The sequence below is a fragment of the Dermochelys coriacea genome, chromosome 12 (genome assembly GCF_009764565.3).
Source record: "Dermochelys coriacea isolate rDerCor1 chromosome 12, rDerCor1.pri.v4, whole genome shotgun sequence".
Classification (NCBI taxonomy): domain Eukaryota; kingdom Metazoa; phylum Chordata; order Testudines; family Dermochelyidae; genus Dermochelys; species Dermochelys coriacea.
This window is the reverse complement of record NC_050079.1, coordinates 33,687,017-33,706,851: the sequence shown is the minus strand read 5'-3', so window position 1 is coordinate 33,706,851 and position 19,835 is coordinate 33,687,017. Positions and strand designations below refer to the sequence as shown.

Here is a 19,835-nt window from a genome sequence, read left to right as displayed (position 1 = left end):
GAGAAAGTTGGGAGGTGCACGGCTGCTATGAAGAACACTTTAAAAGACACCACTGCCCCAGGCAAATAATGAGTTGGATTTTTTGAAGAAAATCCTAGACACCAGGGATTCTCAGCATATTTACATATTGAACATGGATATCACTTTGTAAAACACTGAGTCACTATCGGTGGACAGATTTGTAGGAGGTGGCAACACGAAATTCTATCTAGCCTTCTACGCCAGGCTCATCCCCATGGGATTTGAGACCTTACATGTTTAAAAACTCTTTTTTAAAGGATATACATTTTATTTATTTTATTTATATACACAAGTCTCATATTATGACCCTCTCCCCCACTTGCAATCCCTCACCTTTGACCCCTTTTCTTCCTTGGGACCCTTCCTTCTCCCTCATGATCCTGACCTCCTGATACCTTATTTTTCCCTTAGACGCCCCCCTCATTGCAATTCCTCTTTTCTCTCTCTTCTCCAGTGGGTAATGGAAAGCTACAATGGCTGCCAAGAAGCTGACGGGATTGCATACAGTCATTGCATAGGGGGTCTCATGAGACTTCCTACACAACTTGGAAAAGAGTGTTTCCCAACTCCTCCAAATCTGCTGCTTCTCCTGTGAAACTGAGCATGACTGTAAGTGCAATACCTTCCAGTTCAGTGTCTATGTAGTTGCAGGACTAAATCCCTCCAGAGAGCCAATGACTTACTAATGAGAAGCACATAGCGTTCTGCTGTAAGAAATGCAGTGGCCAGATTCTGGTGTCAGTTACAGCAGCTTATGTTTGGAGTCACTCCATCAACTCCAATGGGCTTACACCAACGTGAAGCAGAAACAGTATTTTTTCCTCTGAAATTTGCAGTATGTGGGAGATCACCTTGACTCCCTAGCATCTCACTTGTTTTATAGAGTGTCTATCAAGCCTGGAGAATTGTGACTTGAAAATTTGGAAGGTGGAAAAAGCACTAACTAGACAAGATGGGTCTGGTTTAAAGTACTGTATGCAATAACTTTGGGTATCAATAGTAATTAACTGCTTGTGGCTCACCCACCTGCCTGGCTGATTCCATGCCTAGGGATTTGTAATTTTTTTTTTTCCAAGAAGAGGATTATGTGCACACAAAATTTTAGTGGTTCAAACAGATGTTCTGTGAAGGCTTAAATGAGGCAGGTTTATCTGCAATGGGATCCAGTGCTGGTCTCTTTTTTATGAAATATTGGCAATTATTGTTTTTACTTTTGCTCTTTGGCAAAGCCTTCTATTTTTCCCCATTGATTGATTCTGAAGACTGGAGAAGGAATATATTCTGTCCTGAGTATCTACTGCCAAGTGAGGCTTCAATATTAGTGAGTCTCACCTCCAAGAAGGGCTACAAGCTTGAGAAGAGCTCTTTCCTACTGCCAGAGAATTAAATTTTAGACAGATGCATTCAAATCAAGGAGGCCAGCGGCAATGCTGCTGCGTGAGCGGAGCATTCTTTAAAAGAGTGAGGCATCTGGACCCTGGACTTCAGGAAAGCAGACTTTGACTCCCTCAGGGAACAGATGGCCAGGATCCCCTGGGGGACTAACATGAAAGGGAAGGGAGTCCAGGAGAGCTGGCTGTATTTCAAGGAATCCCTGTTGAGGTTACAGGGACAAACCATCCCGATGAGTCGAAAGAATAGTAAATATGGCAGGCGACCAGCTTGGCTTAATGGTGAAATCCTAGCGGATCTTAAACATAAAAAAGAAGCTTACAAGAAGTGGAAGGTTGGACATATGACCAGGGAAGAGTATAAAAATATTGCTCGGGCATGTAGGAAAGATATCAGGAGGGCCAAATCGCACCTGGAGCTGCAGCTAGCAAGAGATGTCAAGAGTAACAAGAAGGGTTTCTTCAGGTATGTTGGCAACAAGAAGAAAGCCAAGGAAAGTGTGGGCCCCTTACTGAATGAGGGAGGCAAGCTAGTGACAGAGGATGTGGAAAAAGCTAATGTACTCAATGCTTTTTTTGCCTCTGTTTTCACTAACAAGGTCAGCTCCCAGACTGCTGTGCTGGGCATCACAAAATGGGGAAGAGATGGCCAGCCCTCTGTAGAGATAGAGGTGGTTAGGGACTATTTAGAAAAGCTGGACGTGCACAAGTCCATGGGGCCGGACGAATTGCATCCGAGAGTGCTGAGGGAATTGGCGGCTGTGATTGCAGAGCCCTTGGCCATTATCTTTGAAAACTCGTGGCGAACGGGGGAAGTCCCGGATGACTGGAAAAAGGCTAATGTAGTGCCCATCTTTAAAAAAGGGAAGAAGGAGGATCCTGGGAACTACAGGCCGGTCAGCCTCACCTCAGTCCCTGGAAAAATCATGGAGCAGGTCCTCAAAGAATCAATCCTGAAGCACTTAGAGGAGAGGAAAGTGATCAGGAACAGTCAGCATGGATTCACCAAGGGAAGGTCATGCCTGACTAATCTAATCGCCTTTTATGATGAGATTACTGGTTCTGTGGATGAAGGGAAAGCAGTGGATGTATTGTTTCTTGACTTTAGCAAAGCTTTTGACACGGTCTCCCACAGCATTCTTGTCAGCAAGTTAAGGAAGTATGGGCTGGATGAATGCACTATAAGGTGGGTAGAAAGCTGGCTAGATTGTCGGGCTCAACGGGTAGTGATCAATGGCTCCATGTCTAGTTGGCAGCCGGTGTCAAGTGGAGTGCCCCAGGGGTCGGTCCTGGGGCCCGTTTTGTTCAATATCTTCATAAATGATCTGGAGGATGGTGTGGATTGCACTCTCAGCAAATTTGCGGATGATACTAAACTGGGAGGAGTGGTAGATACGCTGGAGGGGAGGGATAGGATACAGAAGGACCTAGACAAATTGGAGGATTGGGCCAAAAGAAATCTAATGAGGTTCAATAAGGATAAATGCAGGGTCCTGCACTTAGGATGGAAGAATCCAATGCACCGCTACAGACTAGGGACCGAATGGCTCGGCAGCAGTTCTGCGGAAAAGGACCTAGGGGTGACAGTGGACGAGAAGCTGGATATGAGTCAGCAGTGTGCCCTTGTTGCCAAGAAGGCCAATGGCATTTTGGGTTGTATAAGTAGGGGCATAGCGAGCAGATCGAGGGACGTGATCGTTCCCCTCTATTCGACACTGGTGAGGCCTCATCTGGAGTACTGTGTCCAGTTTTGGGCCCCACACTACAGGAAGGATGTGGATAAATTGGAAAGAGTACAACGAAGGGCAACAAAAATGATTAGGGGTCTAGAGCACATGACTTATGAGGAGAGGCTGAGGGAGCTGGGATTGTTTAGTCTGCAGAAGAGAAGAATGAGGGGGGATTTGATAGCTGCTTTCAACTACCTGAAAGGGGGTTTCAAAGAGGATGGCTCTAGACTGTTCTCAATGGTAGCAGATGACAGAACGAGGAGTAATGGTCTCAAGTTGCAATGGGGGAGGTTTAGATTGGATATTAGGAAAAACTTTTTCACTAAGAGGGTGGTGAAACACTGGAATGCGTTACCTAGGGAGGTGGTAGAATCTCCTTCCTTAGAGGTTTTTAAGGTCAGGCTTGACAAAGCCCTGGCTGGGATGATTTAACTGGGACTTGGTCCTGCTTTGAGCAGGGGGTTGGACTAGATGACCTTCTGGGGTCCCTTCCAACCCTGATATTCTATGATTCTATGATCTCTCCACCCAGATAGCGAGCAACTGAATTCTGGTTAATGAACATTCAGGAACCAGTGTGAAAGACTTAAGGGTCACACAATATCAGGCAGAAATATATGAGCTGAACTGTCACCTCTTAGTTACTACAAAGGACTCACTGACCCATGCTCTGGGCATAGCGGAAGTGATGAGGAAAGTGTAACACACAGGAAGTGGTTTTGCACTTACCAGAACTTGCTGCATTTCACAGAAAACCAGAAGGGAAGCCAGCTCTGTATCTTCACTGTAACCATTTTTGAGAGGTACTGACCTAAAACCTGGGGAGAGGGTACACAGAGGTAATTAAAGTAAGGAGGAAGGGTTGCTTGCAGTTGGGGGCAAGCATGTATGGGACTGGGTAGATCCTTCCATTCTGCTCACCTGCTCCATTCCTTGGAGCAGGCAGAGCTTTGAAGTTTACAAGGAAGCACCAGGCAGAGATGGGATGACGAAGTTTTCCCACAGCCCTGCAAATCAAACCAGGTCTGGAGAAATCAGAAGTTAACTCAAGAGATGCCCACATTTGGATCAGCTAAAAAAGCAAAGGTAGAACCCAAGGTAGCAGAAGAATCTTAAGCAGTGATCTCTCCAGAACTCATTCTGGGCACACAATCACATTAATGAAATGGAGACTGTGGCAAAATGAATTAAATCACAGTAATCATTCCATAACCAAATGATTAGAAGGTAGGCACAAACACGGCACCACTGATACTGTTATCTCTCCAGAATAAACCTATAACTGGGTGTTGAGCAGGGTGGAGAACATCGATCCATTTTTGGCATTTGCTCTCTCCTAATCCAGAGGGTTGGATTTAAATCCATCAGTCTCAAACTAGTGGGACCAAGAATGCAGGAGCTGCCTTTATTTCCCACTGTGAAACTGATCATACTGCAGTAGTAAGTAATTCCATACCCACTTTCTCGTTGCTGATACAACTTGTTCTATGCAACTCTTTCCTCTTGCAGAAAGAATGAAAAACAATTTGGTGGTGGGCGATTCATTTAAAAGATTATTTCCAACACGCAGGGCATCCTTGTTCAGAGCGAGGGTGTGGTACTTTCAGTTTAGAGTAGCTATCTCCCAAGGTGTGTTTCAGCTGGATGAGCCTTAGTTTACTACCTAAGTTTTGAGAGCAAATGTGCAATACTAGCAGTTCTAAAGACCATGTTTCTTGCTTAACACTTTATGATACCCTATTGATCTTTACCTGATTTGATTCCTTTGATGGGAAAAGTGGCATGTGCTAAGAAGTTGGGGTCACTGAACATATCCTCCTCATAAACAACGAAGCGCAGAAACGCTAAGTTAGGATCATAAATTTCAAACTTCACTTGCTCTGGACAGGGTACCCAAACTGGGTTAAGGCCATTGTCGTCTGGAACAAAAAGAAATTTTTTTTTTGTGGTATGATGCAAATCACTTCCCTTTATGCACATACAAGTGTATATCCAAGGGCAGATGCTGGAATTATATATGAAGTCTGATATTACTTATCCCAGCTGTTTTTGTATGCCCACTCAAGAAGTTCTTAGGGGAGGAAAAAATCTATTTTAAAAAAATCTAATTTAAATACATTTCTTCATATTTAATATATTTATATAAACAAACCTCCCTGGACATCTTTTTTAAAAGGTGAATTGCTTCCCATGCATTAATGAAAAACAAGCCCCAGGTCTGAGCTTAAAAACAGACACTAGCATGAAACATACTAAGTAGAAGATATGCACCTATCCAGTTTGCATACTCATTGGTGGAGTTTTGTGGGGTCATCTGCATGTGTGCTGGAGACTGAAAACCTGGCTCTGAAGGTTGATCACCAATACAAAATAAAAAGGTCAAAATACTCTTCTCTGGGGAACACTGCGGGTTTCCCCTACTGGTGCAGCTCTCTACTGAACATTCTGCACTCATTCCATTCCCAGAATTTTGCATGGCCTCATCTGTCACAGAGAAACAGCAGTGCATCTAGAAATGCCAAAATCAGGCACTAAAATAGACAGTTAATCACATGGCTTAAAGTAAGAAAAACCGTGGAGTAGGACCCTCACATTTAAAATCCTTACCCCTGTTTGGCTTTTAGTGCAACTCTGGCCCACACAGATACATTTAGTAAATGAACCTCATTTGCACACACAGCTCCATGAGACCAATGGGGGTATTTCCTTGACTTTATTGAGCTCTGGATCAAGACGATAATACTTTGCATGCTCCACTGCTGTATTACCACCCTTCTTGTCCAAGATATTGCCAAAGAAATGATCTAATCTTTGAACTCAAACCTAAATATAATAGCCTCAGGACTTAGAATCTTTCTGTTTGGAGTGCACCTTCAGAAACTGACTAGCATCTTCAGAAAAACAAGCTGGGTGAGGTAATATCTTTTATTGGACCAACTTCTGTTGGTGAAAGAGACAAGCTTTCAAGCTACACTGCATCTAGCATCTTCAGAGACACTTTCAACTTGCCAAGCAATTTAAAAATATGGAAATTACACATAGCCAGAAACTTAACAGAAATGCACCTTATTATGAACCTAACACAGTTTAACACTTGCATGTTTCTCTGCCTGGATTTGACACATAGTGAAGGTTGGAAAATTAATTGGTTCTGAGGCAAGCACTAGAGTACTAATACATGAATCATCAGTTAAGAGCAATAAAGTCACCTTATCCTTCTGGTATATGATATTTGTAAATTACAGATAAGGAAAAGATTATTTCATGGAAGTCACAAATTCTGTGACTTTCAGAGACCTCCGTGACATTTTCCACTTCAGCCCTGGGGTTGTGGGGAGACCCCGCAGCTCCGAGGCACCGCATGCAACAGGTGCTGGACACAACACCCCACCCCACAGCAGGGCTCCCGCCCTCCCTCCCGCTCAATCGTCCACCTGTCAACCCCTCTACCCATTATTTTTAATAGAAGTCGGACAAGTCGCAAGCTTCTGTTAATTTTTGTTTATTACCCACAGCCTGTCCGTGACTTTTACTAAAAATAACCATGACAAAATTTTAACCTTAATTATAGATAGCATGCATGATGGATGTCCTCTACCAATTTTATTTAGTGCACTGCAAATATAACTCCGCTCCCACCCAGAAAGTTGTGCAGATACTCACTCACAACTGTTGTCTTGAACTTGCTATTATCACATTTGGCCCCACAAATCTCCACCTCTACAAATGGACAGGCAATGCTTCTGCCGGGTTTAGGCAGATGGCGAGCACCTAAAACCTATAAACGGACAACAGGTTATACCAATATTTGAAAAAAAACTTGGCACTTCAATTTACCACTGCTAGTGGTCTACAGAACTATTAAACAGTGCCACTGAAAAAGGCAACTATTTTTCTTATCAAATAGTCCTCAAGAGAGCACACATATATGCACTTTCTCTCCTGGATGGATGGATGGATGTGTGTAGAAATATATATATTTACAAACACATACAAGTATCACTGGCACAGGTAACAACACTTATAGTTAAGATTGCCCTACACTTTCCAATGTAAAATCCTGTTTTCAGTTGCTTATAACTTTGCGTAACTCCAAACTTAAACTATTCAAGCTAAAATTTTCCATGCTGAGTATCTGCCTCAGGGTGATGGAAAGGAGTAGTTTGTGTATTTATTTTTAATTTTCAGCTAAAATGATTCAGCCATTTCCGAAATGAGATTAGAGAAAAATAGGACATTTGGTTTGTGTGTGGCGGGGGGCGGCAGGGAAAGAGGGGAAAAACCTCTTATAACCATTTCATTAAGAAGCTCTGGCACCTCCACACTCTGGAGCAGAGACTTGAAATTTGGCAAGGGGCTTCCCTGCTGTCAGGGAGGTGCCCATTGACATCCTTGTGAAGATACATGCAAATATGGTCAAGTTATAAGCCTCCAAAAAAAAATCATATGATCAGAACAGACTTATTAGAATTTAGCAGCTAAATTCTCCAGTGATTCTGTCTGTATTGGGCATGCTCCATCCCCTCACAGCTCTTATGTGCCAACTAGACTGTGCATGTGCCTTCCCTACAGAGTGAGTGAAGGGTTGCAGGGAGGCTGAGAAGGACATTGCTTGCAATTGCTCTTTCCAGCTGCTAAGGGGCCACTGTGGCAACAGACACAGAAACTGAGAGCAGGGAGGCTGTACGTCCTGTGCTCTCAATACTTCCCTGCAGGCATCATGTTATAGAAGGAAGAAGGTACCCAACTCAGATGCAGAGGAGTGAAAAATGGATAAGAGGAAAGGGAATGTAGAGGGTAGACAATGTTCTGGGAATGAATCAGGGTTTTGTAGCAAAGGAGGTGGCTGTCAGTAGCTCTCCTACCTCATTTATTACAGTCATTAGAAGAAATGAGGGGGCGATTGCAGGAAGAGAAAGGATGGCTTCATGGTTAAGGAAATTCAGTGTCACCCTAGGTAATTGGATTCTATACCTGTCTGTGCTGCTGAGTGCCTACGCGATGCTAAGTATATCAAATACAATCACAGTTGGCCACTAATCGGGTGTTCATTTTCTGCATGCTCAACACGAGACTCTTGGGGTTTGATTTGCATAAATGCTGAGTGCTCATGACTGCAACTGAATTTGGGTGGAGCTGTGCTCTGGGAATATGAAGTGCTATAAAAATTCTATATATTCTGAAAAATCAGGCCCCAGGTGTCCCAAGACTGAAACCCAATTCACTGGACCCTTTTGACAGTTCTGGCCTTAATCTCTCTGTGCCTCAGTTCCCCTGCCTAATTTCACAGGGGAGTTGAGCAGATTCATTCATTTATCTTTGTGGAGCACTCAGATACTATGGTGAGAGCACCTCAGAAACACTCAAAGAAATTAATTCTGTATTCAGTATAGGGTTTGTAGGGTATGTGGTAATAAGACCTGGGCCCACATACTGAAAGAGGAGGGAAAAATGAATACTGAATAACTACCCATTCACCGAATGAGGTGAGATTCTGCGGAAAAAATAGTATATGACTATATAATTATAGACTGTACCACAATGTATACACAAGGGGGCTGAATCAGAGTTGCACAGGCAAACATAATTCTGGCATTTCCTGATTTTTGTGTGCTTATCTTTGCAATCTGAACATCTTTCAAGGTAGATTTTTTTTTGGATGCAATATATAGATACACACAACTCCTTTCTCTTTCTTTCTTATCTTTCTTTCTCTCTTGCTCATATGCGTTTAAGAGTCTGAATCAAATTTTCAATCCAATTTTAAGTGGACCTCCATTCTTGCAAGCACAAATAATTGCAGGTGTAATCTGGCACAAGCAATTATTTGTGACCACAGTTCTGGTCACTTCCACATGCTGGTCAATGAATGCATTTGTAAATGCATGTCAATGAATGCACTCGACAAACATTTAAGTGACCTAAATCATGAGCATAAATAAGTATGGGTACAAAAATGTGTCTGCAAAAATGGAGAACTGTGTCTGAAAATCCATCTCTGTATACCACACTTTCACAGAACGTACAGAAGATGCCTCACTTCAAATGCCACAGTTCCACTCTCAAGACTATGAGATAATAATGAGGTTCTGTACTCTTTTAGCACTTCTTACATTTTTTAAAAAGCACTTGTTCTTTTGCTTTACTTTTATAGCCTGTGTCTGCATCCAAACTGCAGTGAGAAGTGGTTACAGTGTGTTTGTTCCTTACCATCATTTCTCATAAAATATATGCTATTTTGGAAAATGTCTCTCTTACTGAATAGCAGCTGAGAACACAAACAAGTTCAATTTACAGGTGGTGCCAGGACCCACTGTAGTGTAATTTTCAAATAATAAACTCTTTTTCTTAATGAAAAATGAGAGTCTGAAAGGATGAAGTGTACCAAAATAGCTGCATTTTCCCCTATCGTGTTAAAGCTAACTTTTTTTCTGACTTAGTTTCTTTTTTTCATTATAAAAACCTATTTCTGTCAAATTGGAAACCTGCTGAACTAATAACTCTGTTGCTAACCAGTCTCTAATCAGATCTTTCTAATGAGAACTAAGGTGGAGTTCAATGCAAGTTGATTTGATTTGATTTTGAACAGTCACCATTTGCATTCCATTTTTTTCTGTTCTATATTCTATATTCATTGAAGTGACAGAGAGAAACTTATTTCATTTCAGGGAAGTAACAGAGTTAGTTTTATTCCTAAAACACTGACATTTAAATAAAGTATGTTTTGGCAATTGTCACAGCTCTTGCTCTGAAAATATAATAGTTTTATTTGTAGTGAGTCATATAGACCTTTACTACTTGTAAGAATATATTTACAAAAGAAAATATTTACCCTAACTGTCAAAAGCATCTGCAGTTTTCTCTTTGATTCACTTGGCATTGGGTCATAGTCCTCATTTCGCATGCTTTCTGGCTGCAGAATGTATCCAGTCCGTCCATTAAGTGAAAACAAGGCATGGTTTATTTGCATGTATTTATCTAGGGAGAGAATGAAATAGCCATGACAGTAGAGTTCCCCATTTTATTAAATCCAAAAGGATGACAAAGTATCCGTTTGATGGCTCCTTAGTGCCATTCCCACTGGTTGCCACTTTCACAGACTAGGTGATAACTAATGTTTCACTTCAGTAATTAGAACAGATTGTCATTGGTCCACTGATTAGAAATCTGAAAGAGAGACTTGCATTCACACTGAACTTCATATCAAAAGACAAGAGAAAATTCTGTCAGACCAGAAATGTTGTGAATTTCCAATTCAAACACATTTTCCCTTGCCAGTGAACTGGTCAAAATGTCAATATAGTAACAAATACAAGCTGATATCGCTAGAGCTGTGCAGAGGGAAGAAGCTACTTTCAGAAAACATTTTGAGGTTTTGAAAGGAACAAAAATGGAACATTTCAAAATTCCCCATGAAAGAAAATTCTGGAATTTTTTTCCAGGTCAATCAAAACATTTCATTTTGACAAAATTGAAATGTTTCGTTTAGATTCTGACTTTTTAAAAATAGTTTTATGATCATACAAAATTAAGAAACAAAATGAAAGTGATCTCAAAATGAAAAAAAATCTATACAATTCATATCCAAAAATGTTAAAACAGGAAATGAAATTCTTGTGCACCTGACACAATTTTATGAAATGTATCAATTTTAATGGCACTGCGTATTCTGACACCAAAGTTTCTCCAACCTTCTTCTAGTATCTCTTGATCATTAAATTGAATTACTCAGTTAACACAACACAGTACAATGTGAAGTAAGCATAGGCGTCGACTCCGTGGGTGCTCCAGAGCTAGGGAAAAATTTCCATGGGGAAAAATTAGTAGCTGCTCTGCACCCACCGGCAGCCAAGCTCCCCTCCCCACCCTACCCCTCACCAGCTCCTCCACTGAACGCACCGCGTCCCCGCTCCTCTGCCTACCTCTCAGTGTTTGCTGCTGCCAAACAGCTGTTTGGTGGTGTAGTAAGCTCCGGGAGGGTGGGGGAGGAGCGGGTACGTGGTGCGCTCAGGGGAGGAGGCGGGGAAGAGGCGGGGCTGGGGCGGGGATTTTGGGCAGGAGTTGGAATAGGGGCAGGGAGAGGGCAGGGCAGAGGTGGGGGGGTGGGCCTGGGCCAGGGGCAGAAGGAGGGTCGAGCACCCACCAGCACAAGTAGAAGTCGGCGCCTACGGAAGTAAGAGGGCCTAATCCTCAGATGCTGTTAATCGGTGTCACTATCGAAATCAGTGGAGCTATGCTGATTTACACTTGTTGTGGTCGTACATGCCAGTCCAACCCCATTAAAGTTAAGAGAAAGACTCCACTATTTCAAAGGAGTTGGATCAGGTCTCACAAATGAATTCTGCAGGGTGTATGGAGATGATACATTTTCTGGGATCTGCCCTAGTAGCCACAGAGTCACAAGCAAACAACTCATAGTTTCAATCCTCTCAAGCACTCGCATGCCTTCTTCCATCTATCTTCGTTCTTTAGTAAGATATCAACCACAATGTCCAGGGTGGTGGAGAAACTAGAGGTGGAACTTGTTAATAGTCAATTGAAAGAATGAAAAACAATTAAAGCTCCTCTTTATGAGGATGTTACCTGGCGTCTGGAAATTAAGAGACACCATCTGGGCGCCACAAAACCAGAGGCGAAATGGGTCATAGTTAGATGAGTCAACCCTCTGTCCTTTAGGATAGACCCGTGTCAGTCCCTTTTGGTTGTATTTCAACAGCTCACCAGGCTTCTGCCTGACAACACTTTCAGCCTTGTTTTCCACAAAAGAACGGACTTCTCTGAAATCAGGATTTTCTACACAGGAGGAGGGGAGGAGAAAAAGGCACAAAAAGGAGAAAGAAACCACCATTTATTCTCCATTTCCACTGGAGCCTTGCTTTACCTCATCCTTTAACACAATAATTGACTTCTTGTTAATGCACACACCGAAAGATGGTTGAACATCAAGTCTGAAAATTAAAATAACCTGTCTTCCTGACAAGTTCTCTAACTGCTCATTGTGGTGGGACTGGATGAAGGCTACAGTGTTGTTCTCATCCTGTCACTGCTAATAATGCTCCTTTGAGCACTGCAGCACATATTTAAATAAGACATCCTTTCCTGTATGTAAGTGGAGGAATGGAGGGCAAGTCATGGTTACCACCACCTCAAATCTACATTTATGGCTTACTGCAAGCATTCACAAAAAATCTTAAGCAGGAAGGGGATATTTGTTGGGTATTCCATGGATCTGGTTGCAATGGCAAAAAGCCAGCAAGTAATCAATTTCAGTGTCAATCCAGAAATTTTTACTGATATTGCCCCACGTTCTCATTTACATTAAGACATCTTCATGTCACTCCAGTAGCTTCAAGGGGTCTTATTGCAAGTGACAATCAGACCGTTACAGCAAAATAATACATAATGTAGAGCAAGTCTATTTTAGGTTGAGTTTGTTCCACATTTTGTCCCAGACTTGAGCCTCGACAGGTTGAGATGTACACTCAAAACAATTCTAATAACTCACTAGATTTTACCTGACACTTTATCATTTGAATACTATAAAGATCTCTCCAATATACAATTCCAATTTGCCACTGAAAATCCTGCTGCATGAGCTCTCCCAGGGCAGAAAGGAGGTATTTTATTTTCAATTCTAAAATTTCAAATAAAGTTTCTTTGAACAGGATTAGCATGCAAGCAGGCAAGGCAAAATTTATTATTAAAAATAAATCACCTAAACTGTCCTTGGATTTGCTTGTAGGTTTGCAGTAGATTACTAAGTCAGATAATTCAATGGCAATTAATTGATTCTTTTCCCAGTACTTCCTCCAATTCTCCTGTTTAAGATTAAAAAAAAATTTTTAGATTGCACATATGTAAAACATGATGGCACAATAAACTAGGACATATTCTAAAGAAAGGATGATTATGTTAAAATATTCCCAGCTCCCCAATTTCATATTTAACACTTCATAAACATGCTTGGATGTGACATATATTTAGGGCTTCTGTTTTTCAGGATTTATTAATATAATTTTGAGCATTCATTTTTAAACAATTTTTTAGTTTTATGTAGGTTTCCAATAACTCGGGGTTTTCGGGTTTCTCGCTTGTATACTGTAATGAGTAATGGATATTATGTTATATCCACTACTCATTACAGTAGTATATACTGTAACAAGTAATTTCCTTGTAATGTTCCCTAAGGCACTTTAACATAGTGCTGTTTGAAACAGCACTATATAAAAGCACACTAGGGAGCCTTTAGTGTACACCAGCAGAGTCTACATGGACCAATTAATGTACAACATGCTAATGTGCTTTAGGAATTACACTCATGTAGTACACATTACTGCTCTGTTGGGACAGGCCCTTAGAGGCAAATAACCATTTACAGTGTTTATCCAGTGTTTACTGGCTAAAAACACCTATTTCATTTTTTTAATGGAAGGAGGTGGTCTTTATTGGTTAAAACCTAAAACCAGAGGTCCTACATACATTTTATCCCAATTCAAGAAAGCAGTTAAGCATGTGCTTAAGGACCAGATTTTTAAAGGTTTCAGAGTAGCAGCCGTGTTAGTCTGTATTTGCAAAAAGAAAAAGGAGTACTTGTGGCACCTTAGAGACTAACAAATTTATTTGAGCATAAGCTTTCGTGAGCTACAGCTCACTTCATCCGATGAAGTGAGCTGTAGCTCACGAAAGCTTATGCTCAAATAAATTTGTTAGCCTCTAAGGTGCCACAAGTACTCCTTTTCTTTTTGCAGATTTTTAAAGGCATTTAAGTGTTGCTGCACTCAGTGTTGCAATACCTAAAGGGTTTAGCAGTTTAAGTCTCGTTTTCAAAAGGGATTTAGACACTTAGGTTCTAAGTATCTAAATTAATTTTCAAAATGAGACTTAGACTTTGCAAAGTTGAGTGCAGCAACCGCCTCAATACCTTTAAAAATCTAGGCCTAAGCACTTTCCTGAATCGGAATCATATAAAGAAGCTTGGCAGCTAAATTACTGTTTTTATGTACATCCATATAAATCTAGCTAAATTCTTGAGTCAACACCTCATATAAATGCACAGACAAAAAAAATGCAAAGCATAATGAAGTTTCTTTCCATTTATTTATGATCTCGATCAGGATTAAGTATCTCTTGTGCCTCCAAGACTGAATTCCAGCTGTCTCCAAATGCAAAGCGCACTGCTCCAGCAGTTCACTTTTTGCAAAGCAAGCCAGCGTTTCCAGGTATGAAAAAATAATTTACGGTCAAACAGGCATCATTATGGAAAAGTCCATAATCTACTGCAATACTAGATGGTTTAAATCTTGGTGTTGTGGGAGCTGAATGAGGATACCTGCAACCCATTCAAATGGGAGTTGGGGAACCAGGCTACTCCTCACTTTGGCAGGCAGCAGCTATTCATGGCCATTCCTGGTGCAGATTAGAAGCCACTGAAGTCAATGAGAGCCCTGCATCAAGTGAAGGTAGAATTTGGCAGGAGGTGATCAAAATTACAAAAAAGATTCAAGAAGTGATTGCAGGATAGGAAGCATAAATGGAGTCACATACTGAATAGTTACTAGTTTCAGTACAAAAGGCTACAAAGCAGTAGGAAATAGGAAATTTCCAAAAGAAATTCTCACAACAGCAGGAGGAGGGAGGAAAACAGGAGCTGCAGAGAGACGTTTTTCCAGAAGCAGTCACCAGACCAGAGACTGTGTGCTGAGGTCTAAGAAAAGCAAAGAGGAATTTAGTATTATGAACTGACATAGCCTTGGAGAAGTGCAGACATAAGCTATTACCTTTTTGTAATACACAGGTTTCAGAGTAGCAGCCGTATTAGTCTGTATTCGCAAAAAGAAAAGGAGTACTTGTAGCACCTTAGAGACTAACATTCATTTGAGCATAAGCTTTCGTGAGCTACAGCTCACTTCATCGGATGCATACTCCTTTTCTTTTTGTAATACACAGTGACCCACCGCAGTGCAACATCCTAATAGACGTACAGCTTTCACTTAAAAGCAATGTTTTCACAAGCAAAGGAGCATTTCCAGGTGCTGTAAACTTGTTCTTAAAAGTACGCTTCTAAGGATAGCTTAGGAATGAATACCAACAAGAATAGACCATTCCTAGGACACTGTTAGTGCAGATATAAAACAGGGATGACAAAGTGGATAAAGCCCTGAGTTGAGAAGCTGAAGTGGGGAAAAATCTTCAGAGATCTGGAAAACACCCAGGTGAAGATAAAGTGAGGAATTCCAAACTGCAGATTATTACTAGCCGTATATAATAAAGTTATTGGCACAAGTAGGAAAGTGTTTTACAAATGCATACACTAGACTGCAGAGGTAGGAAGCAAGATTATGAAAAGGAGTTTAGGCACAAGGAGCTCAGATAGCACATACAATCGGGGATTTACTATAATACTTTTCAAGCTTGGTTCTCCACTGCCTTGCACGAGGCATGCCATAACTTACACCTGAGCAAAGTGGACGTAAAACACTACCATTATCATTTTTTAGTATATCCTATTTACTTTGCATAGATGCAGGCAACAACACAAGGCATAAAGCACTCAATTCATCAACTTGAGGGAGAACTCTGCTGAAAACGTTAAAATTCTCTTTGATGGCTGACGTTCTGCTAACTGTCCTAAAGTGCCTGAAAATTTAGAAAACAAGACCCAGATTAGCGAGGCGTTTTACTTTAAGTATGTAAATAGTCACACTGAAGTCAAACTGCAGAACCAAGTCCTGTAAAATAAATATGCAAGAGGCTTCAGGGGTTCAGGCTTTAGTGAGGTTTGGGGAGCTTAAGTGGTTCTCAAATGGCCCAAGACTCATTATTTCCTAATTTTATAACTATCCATTGCAAAATAAAACAAAAATTTTCTTTTCTACTTGTACCTCTTCTGCAGTTTTCTGTGTGATTTCCCTGATGCCTTGGAACCATTCAAACAGCTCTTCCACCGTATCTGTTGCAAATTCAACAGGAGGGTCTTTTGGATTCTTGGGTTCCAGTATGAAAACATAAGTCTTGCCATACTTCCCTTGCAACATTTTCTCTATTGGACAGCACAGTAACAACAGAGACATACAAAAATGCATCAACTCTTTTAGTCTCAACTGCATGCTGTATGAGTGGCTAGTTCAATGCAGCAGCCAACCATACAGGATTTCCACTATGATAAAATCTCTTGTCAGGCTGAATAGATAGCATCATCTTTCCTTCTCTAGGGGAAACAGCCCAAATAAAGGAGGAAAACCTAGGAATCCCACTACAAGCTTCAGAGGCTACGTACCGACTTTGTATGTATTGAGGACCAGTATGCCACGACACAGAGATCCTAAGGGGTTGTCCTCAATAATCTGTGAAGAAACAATGGGTTTAATTTGATTCTCTTAATCTTTCCCCTTTTTAAATCAGCAGTCACAGGATGCAAAACAAAAATTAAAACACAAAGTTAACCGCCTATAACTGCCCACAGTATCATGGAGAAACTGTCAAGGGCTCTGTTTAAAAAGTTCATTTTTAGTGAGAGGATCTCTCATTATGAATGAAAAATGACTAGTGAGGCTGGAAATAACCCTGGTTCATCTGTGAGTGTTCAATTCAACCGGTTCACTGTATTTTGACTATTACATTACAAAGCCACTGTCCTGGCAAAATTACTCATTTTTAAAGCTTTCCTTTACAATACCAGAAAGGCCAAAGAGTTCATATAAATTTCCCCACACACCCAAGGCATCACTGATCTGAGGGTTCATCGAACATTTTATTTTAAAAAAACAAAAAGATTTGTGCAATTTAATAACTGCCTACTCAGACTTTTGCTTTCCTTTGTTAGATTAAATTGCTCTTTGTCAAAGACTCTGGAACACATTTTCACATGCTTTTGGCTGGCACAATTGGCTCAGTTACCTACTGGGTAACAGGGTGTGAAAACAGCTAATTAGATACATTTGTGCACCCCGTTTTCTCATTTGCAAAAACCATTGCAGTAACTATGTTGGCAAATTAAGTGCATATGTTGTTCCATACATCTATCTGAAAATCTGACCATGTACAGAAACTCCTTACTTAACGTTGTCCTGGTTAACGTTGTTTTGTTGTTACGTCGTTGATCTATTAGAGAACATACTTATTTAAAGTAGCACAATGTTTACTTATAACGTTGTTTGGCCATGGGGGCTTGGAACCAGGGTGAACCGGCAGCCCCCCCATCAGCTTCCTTTCACACCCACACCCAGCACCTCCCACCCACCGGCAGCACCATGGATCAGCAACTCCAAGATCAGCTGTTTTGTGGCATTCAGGATGCTGGGGGAGGGGGAGGGGGAGTGAAAGGAGCAAGGACACGGCATGCTCGGGGGAGGGCAGTGGAGCAGGGGCAAGAAGAGGCGGGGGGGTGGAGTGGAGGTGGGCCTGGGGCAGAGCTGGCAGGGTTGAGCAGCCCAACACAGTGGAAAGAATAGCAAGAGGAGCAGCCGGACAATCCATCCTCTTTCACCCTCTGACTCCACCACCTCAACCAAGCTTCACAATCATCATTGCCGAGTACAGTATTAAATTGTTTATTTAAAACTTATACTGTATATGTATACAATGTCTTTTGTCTGGTGAAAAAAATTTCCCTGGAACCTAACCCCCCCCCCCCCCCGATTTATATTAATTCTTATGGGGAAATTGGATTCGCTTAACATCGTTTCTCTTAAAGTCGCATTTTTCAAGAACATAACTAGACTGTTAAGTGAGGAGTTACTGTATGCTAATCTTTAGCCTGCAGGGAATTGCTTATAACACACCCCGTCAAAACCTCTCCTCAAATGCAGTTCCATAATGAATAACCTGCCAAACACAACTAGTGGCATCAAGGACAGAAGACAATTATGTCTGCACGGCCCCAAGGACGGCAAACACTGTGTACTTTTCTACTTTATGCTAAGGCTGCATCATGCACAACATATAGGTATAATCCTATGAATGAGAGAAACCAACTCAGTGTGCAGAGGGAAGCATCGTGCTAATGGAAGACATGAACCAAACCCTGAACTCCTCACCTGGTTTTCAAAGTCTGCTAAGTTATCAGTTGACACGTCTTCAACGTAATTCGATGGAAAATAGCGTTGGACTTTTTCTCCATAGTCTCCTTTCCACCTGAAATTAAAGAGAGACAACTGAAGACCTTCAAACACAGACAATTAATTAAGCAATAATCTTCAAGAAATTGGTCATTAATACCCAAGACCAGCTTGCTAGTTGGCTATTGCCAAAAAAAAGCGATGAAGCAGCTAACAGCTCTAACGAAGAGATCATTAACTGTAGTAGGTGATTTCAAAGGGATTGCAGCTATTGCAAACTGCAGTTAATGACTTAAGGAGCTTCCCCTCCAGCACTAAACACTATTATGTGGTTGATTGCTTTGTGAAACAACTAGAGGACATTAGAGTCCTAAGCATTCCAATCAATTTATAAGCCAGGTAAGAATGAAAACTTGTGGGCAGATACTCAGAGGAGGAGATAACCTAAATCCATTTTGGTTTTCAAGGGGTGTTGTGCAAAACACGGAGAGGGATGCTGCACTGACCCAGGGTTAGCCCTTGAAGGGTCTCCTGCCACCAAATGCATCCGATGAAGTGAGCTGTAGCTCACGAAAGCTTATGCTCAAATAAATTTGTTAGTCTCTAAGGTGCCACAAGTACTCCTTTTCTTTTTGCGAATACAGACTAACACGGCTGCTACTCTGAAACCTGCAAGAAGTGGGTTTTTGGGAGGGATATGAATGGGGAAAGGGAGCAGGCCTGACACCCTGAGATAGGGAGGCTGTACCAAGCACAGGTTGTTGGTATGGGGGGGAAGGTACAGATCTGAGAGTGGGAGAAAGCGACGAAGGGAGCGCTGAGGCTGCAATAAAGGGTGATCATCAAAAGAATGTGGGTAGCAGCAAAAAATCAAGCCATGCCATACTTGGAACCACTACTGCCAGCTGTTCCAGAGAGCAGCACTGATTTCCTTCATAGCAAAAGTTTTACTATTCCCAGTGGAAGATTTTTCCCCTGCTCATTTCTCTGCAATGATACCCATTTCCTTCGAGGGCTAGCAATGCCACTACCTAGGAGAGACAGACAGGACTACTTTAAGATCCCATCAACCTCATTATTGGCTTGTCCACAACGCAGTTACCAAGCGATGCAAGTCACTCCCTCCTGATAAAGACAGTGACCCCTGCCCCTGCCATCCCAGACAGCAAAGGACTGGCTAGAACTCAAACCTGGATGTCACACAGCAGTAGAGACTGCTATCCACTCCTCTCAAAAGCTCTTTGACTGTTACCAAACACTTTACAGTACTTCTTGTCAAAAAGCCAGGCAGGAACAACGTGTGTCAAGGTGGGAAGGTGAGAAAAGTAAAAGGGGATTTTCTTTCTTCATCAACTTCTGGGATGTATAAGGAACAGTGGCTGGGTCAGAAGCAGCGATTTTAAGAACCCCTGCACAAAGCTGAATTCATTTTGCAATCACATACACTCCGAGGCGACTCTTCTACAAGGAATCACTCTCCTTACCAGCCTCCTGTCTCCTTTGTGACATTATGAATTAGGGCCCCTCTGCAGAAGCTCAGTTCATCACTTCTCTTAGCTTTATAGTCATATATGGCTTTCACTGTTCTCTGAGGCTTTAAAAGAAACAAAATAAAGGGGTGAGAGAGAAGGACAGGT

General features: G+C 41.6%; 1 protein-coding gene and 1 long non-coding RNA gene across 9 annotated transcripts in view; one reads left to right on the top strand and one right to left on the bottom strand.

Moving 5' to 3' along the window:
* Positions 1–19,835, bottom strand: part of PLCG2 (phospholipase C gamma 2) — a 92,254-nt gene that overhangs the window by 5,046 nt on the left and 67,373 nt on the right. For 7 of the 8 annotated variants that reach the window (XM_043495266.1, XM_038367814.2, XM_038367818.2 and 4 more), the window contains 10 exons: positions 19,683–19,792; positions 18,178–18,274; positions 16,419–16,485; positions 16,024–16,181; positions 12,858–12,960; positions 11,726–11,935; positions 9,975–10,120; positions 6,806–6,920; positions 4,894–5,061; positions 3,872–3,960 (listed from right to left, as the gene is read on the bottom strand). In XM_043495266.1, coding sequence (XP_043351201.1) covers positions 3,872–3,960; positions 4,894–5,061; positions 6,806–6,920; positions 9,975–10,120; positions 11,726–11,935; positions 12,858–12,960; positions 16,024–16,181; positions 16,419–16,485; positions 18,178–18,274; positions 19,683–19,792 — 1,263 coding nt within the window. Of the gene's footprint in view, positions 1–3,871; positions 3,961–4,893; positions 5,062–6,805; positions 6,921–9,974; positions 10,121–11,725; positions 11,936–12,857; positions 12,961–16,023; positions 16,182–16,418; positions 16,486–18,177; positions 18,275–19,682; positions 19,793–19,835 lie in introns of those variants that run through there. The other variant, XR_005288374.2, reaches the window with a different exon arrangement.
* On the top strand, positions 13,196–16,026 carry LOC122456350. The gene is made up of 3 exons (XR_006275222.1): positions 13,196–13,679; positions 13,901–14,936; positions 15,089–16,026. It is a non-coding gene; the product is annotated as an uncharacterized LOC122456350 (long non-coding RNA).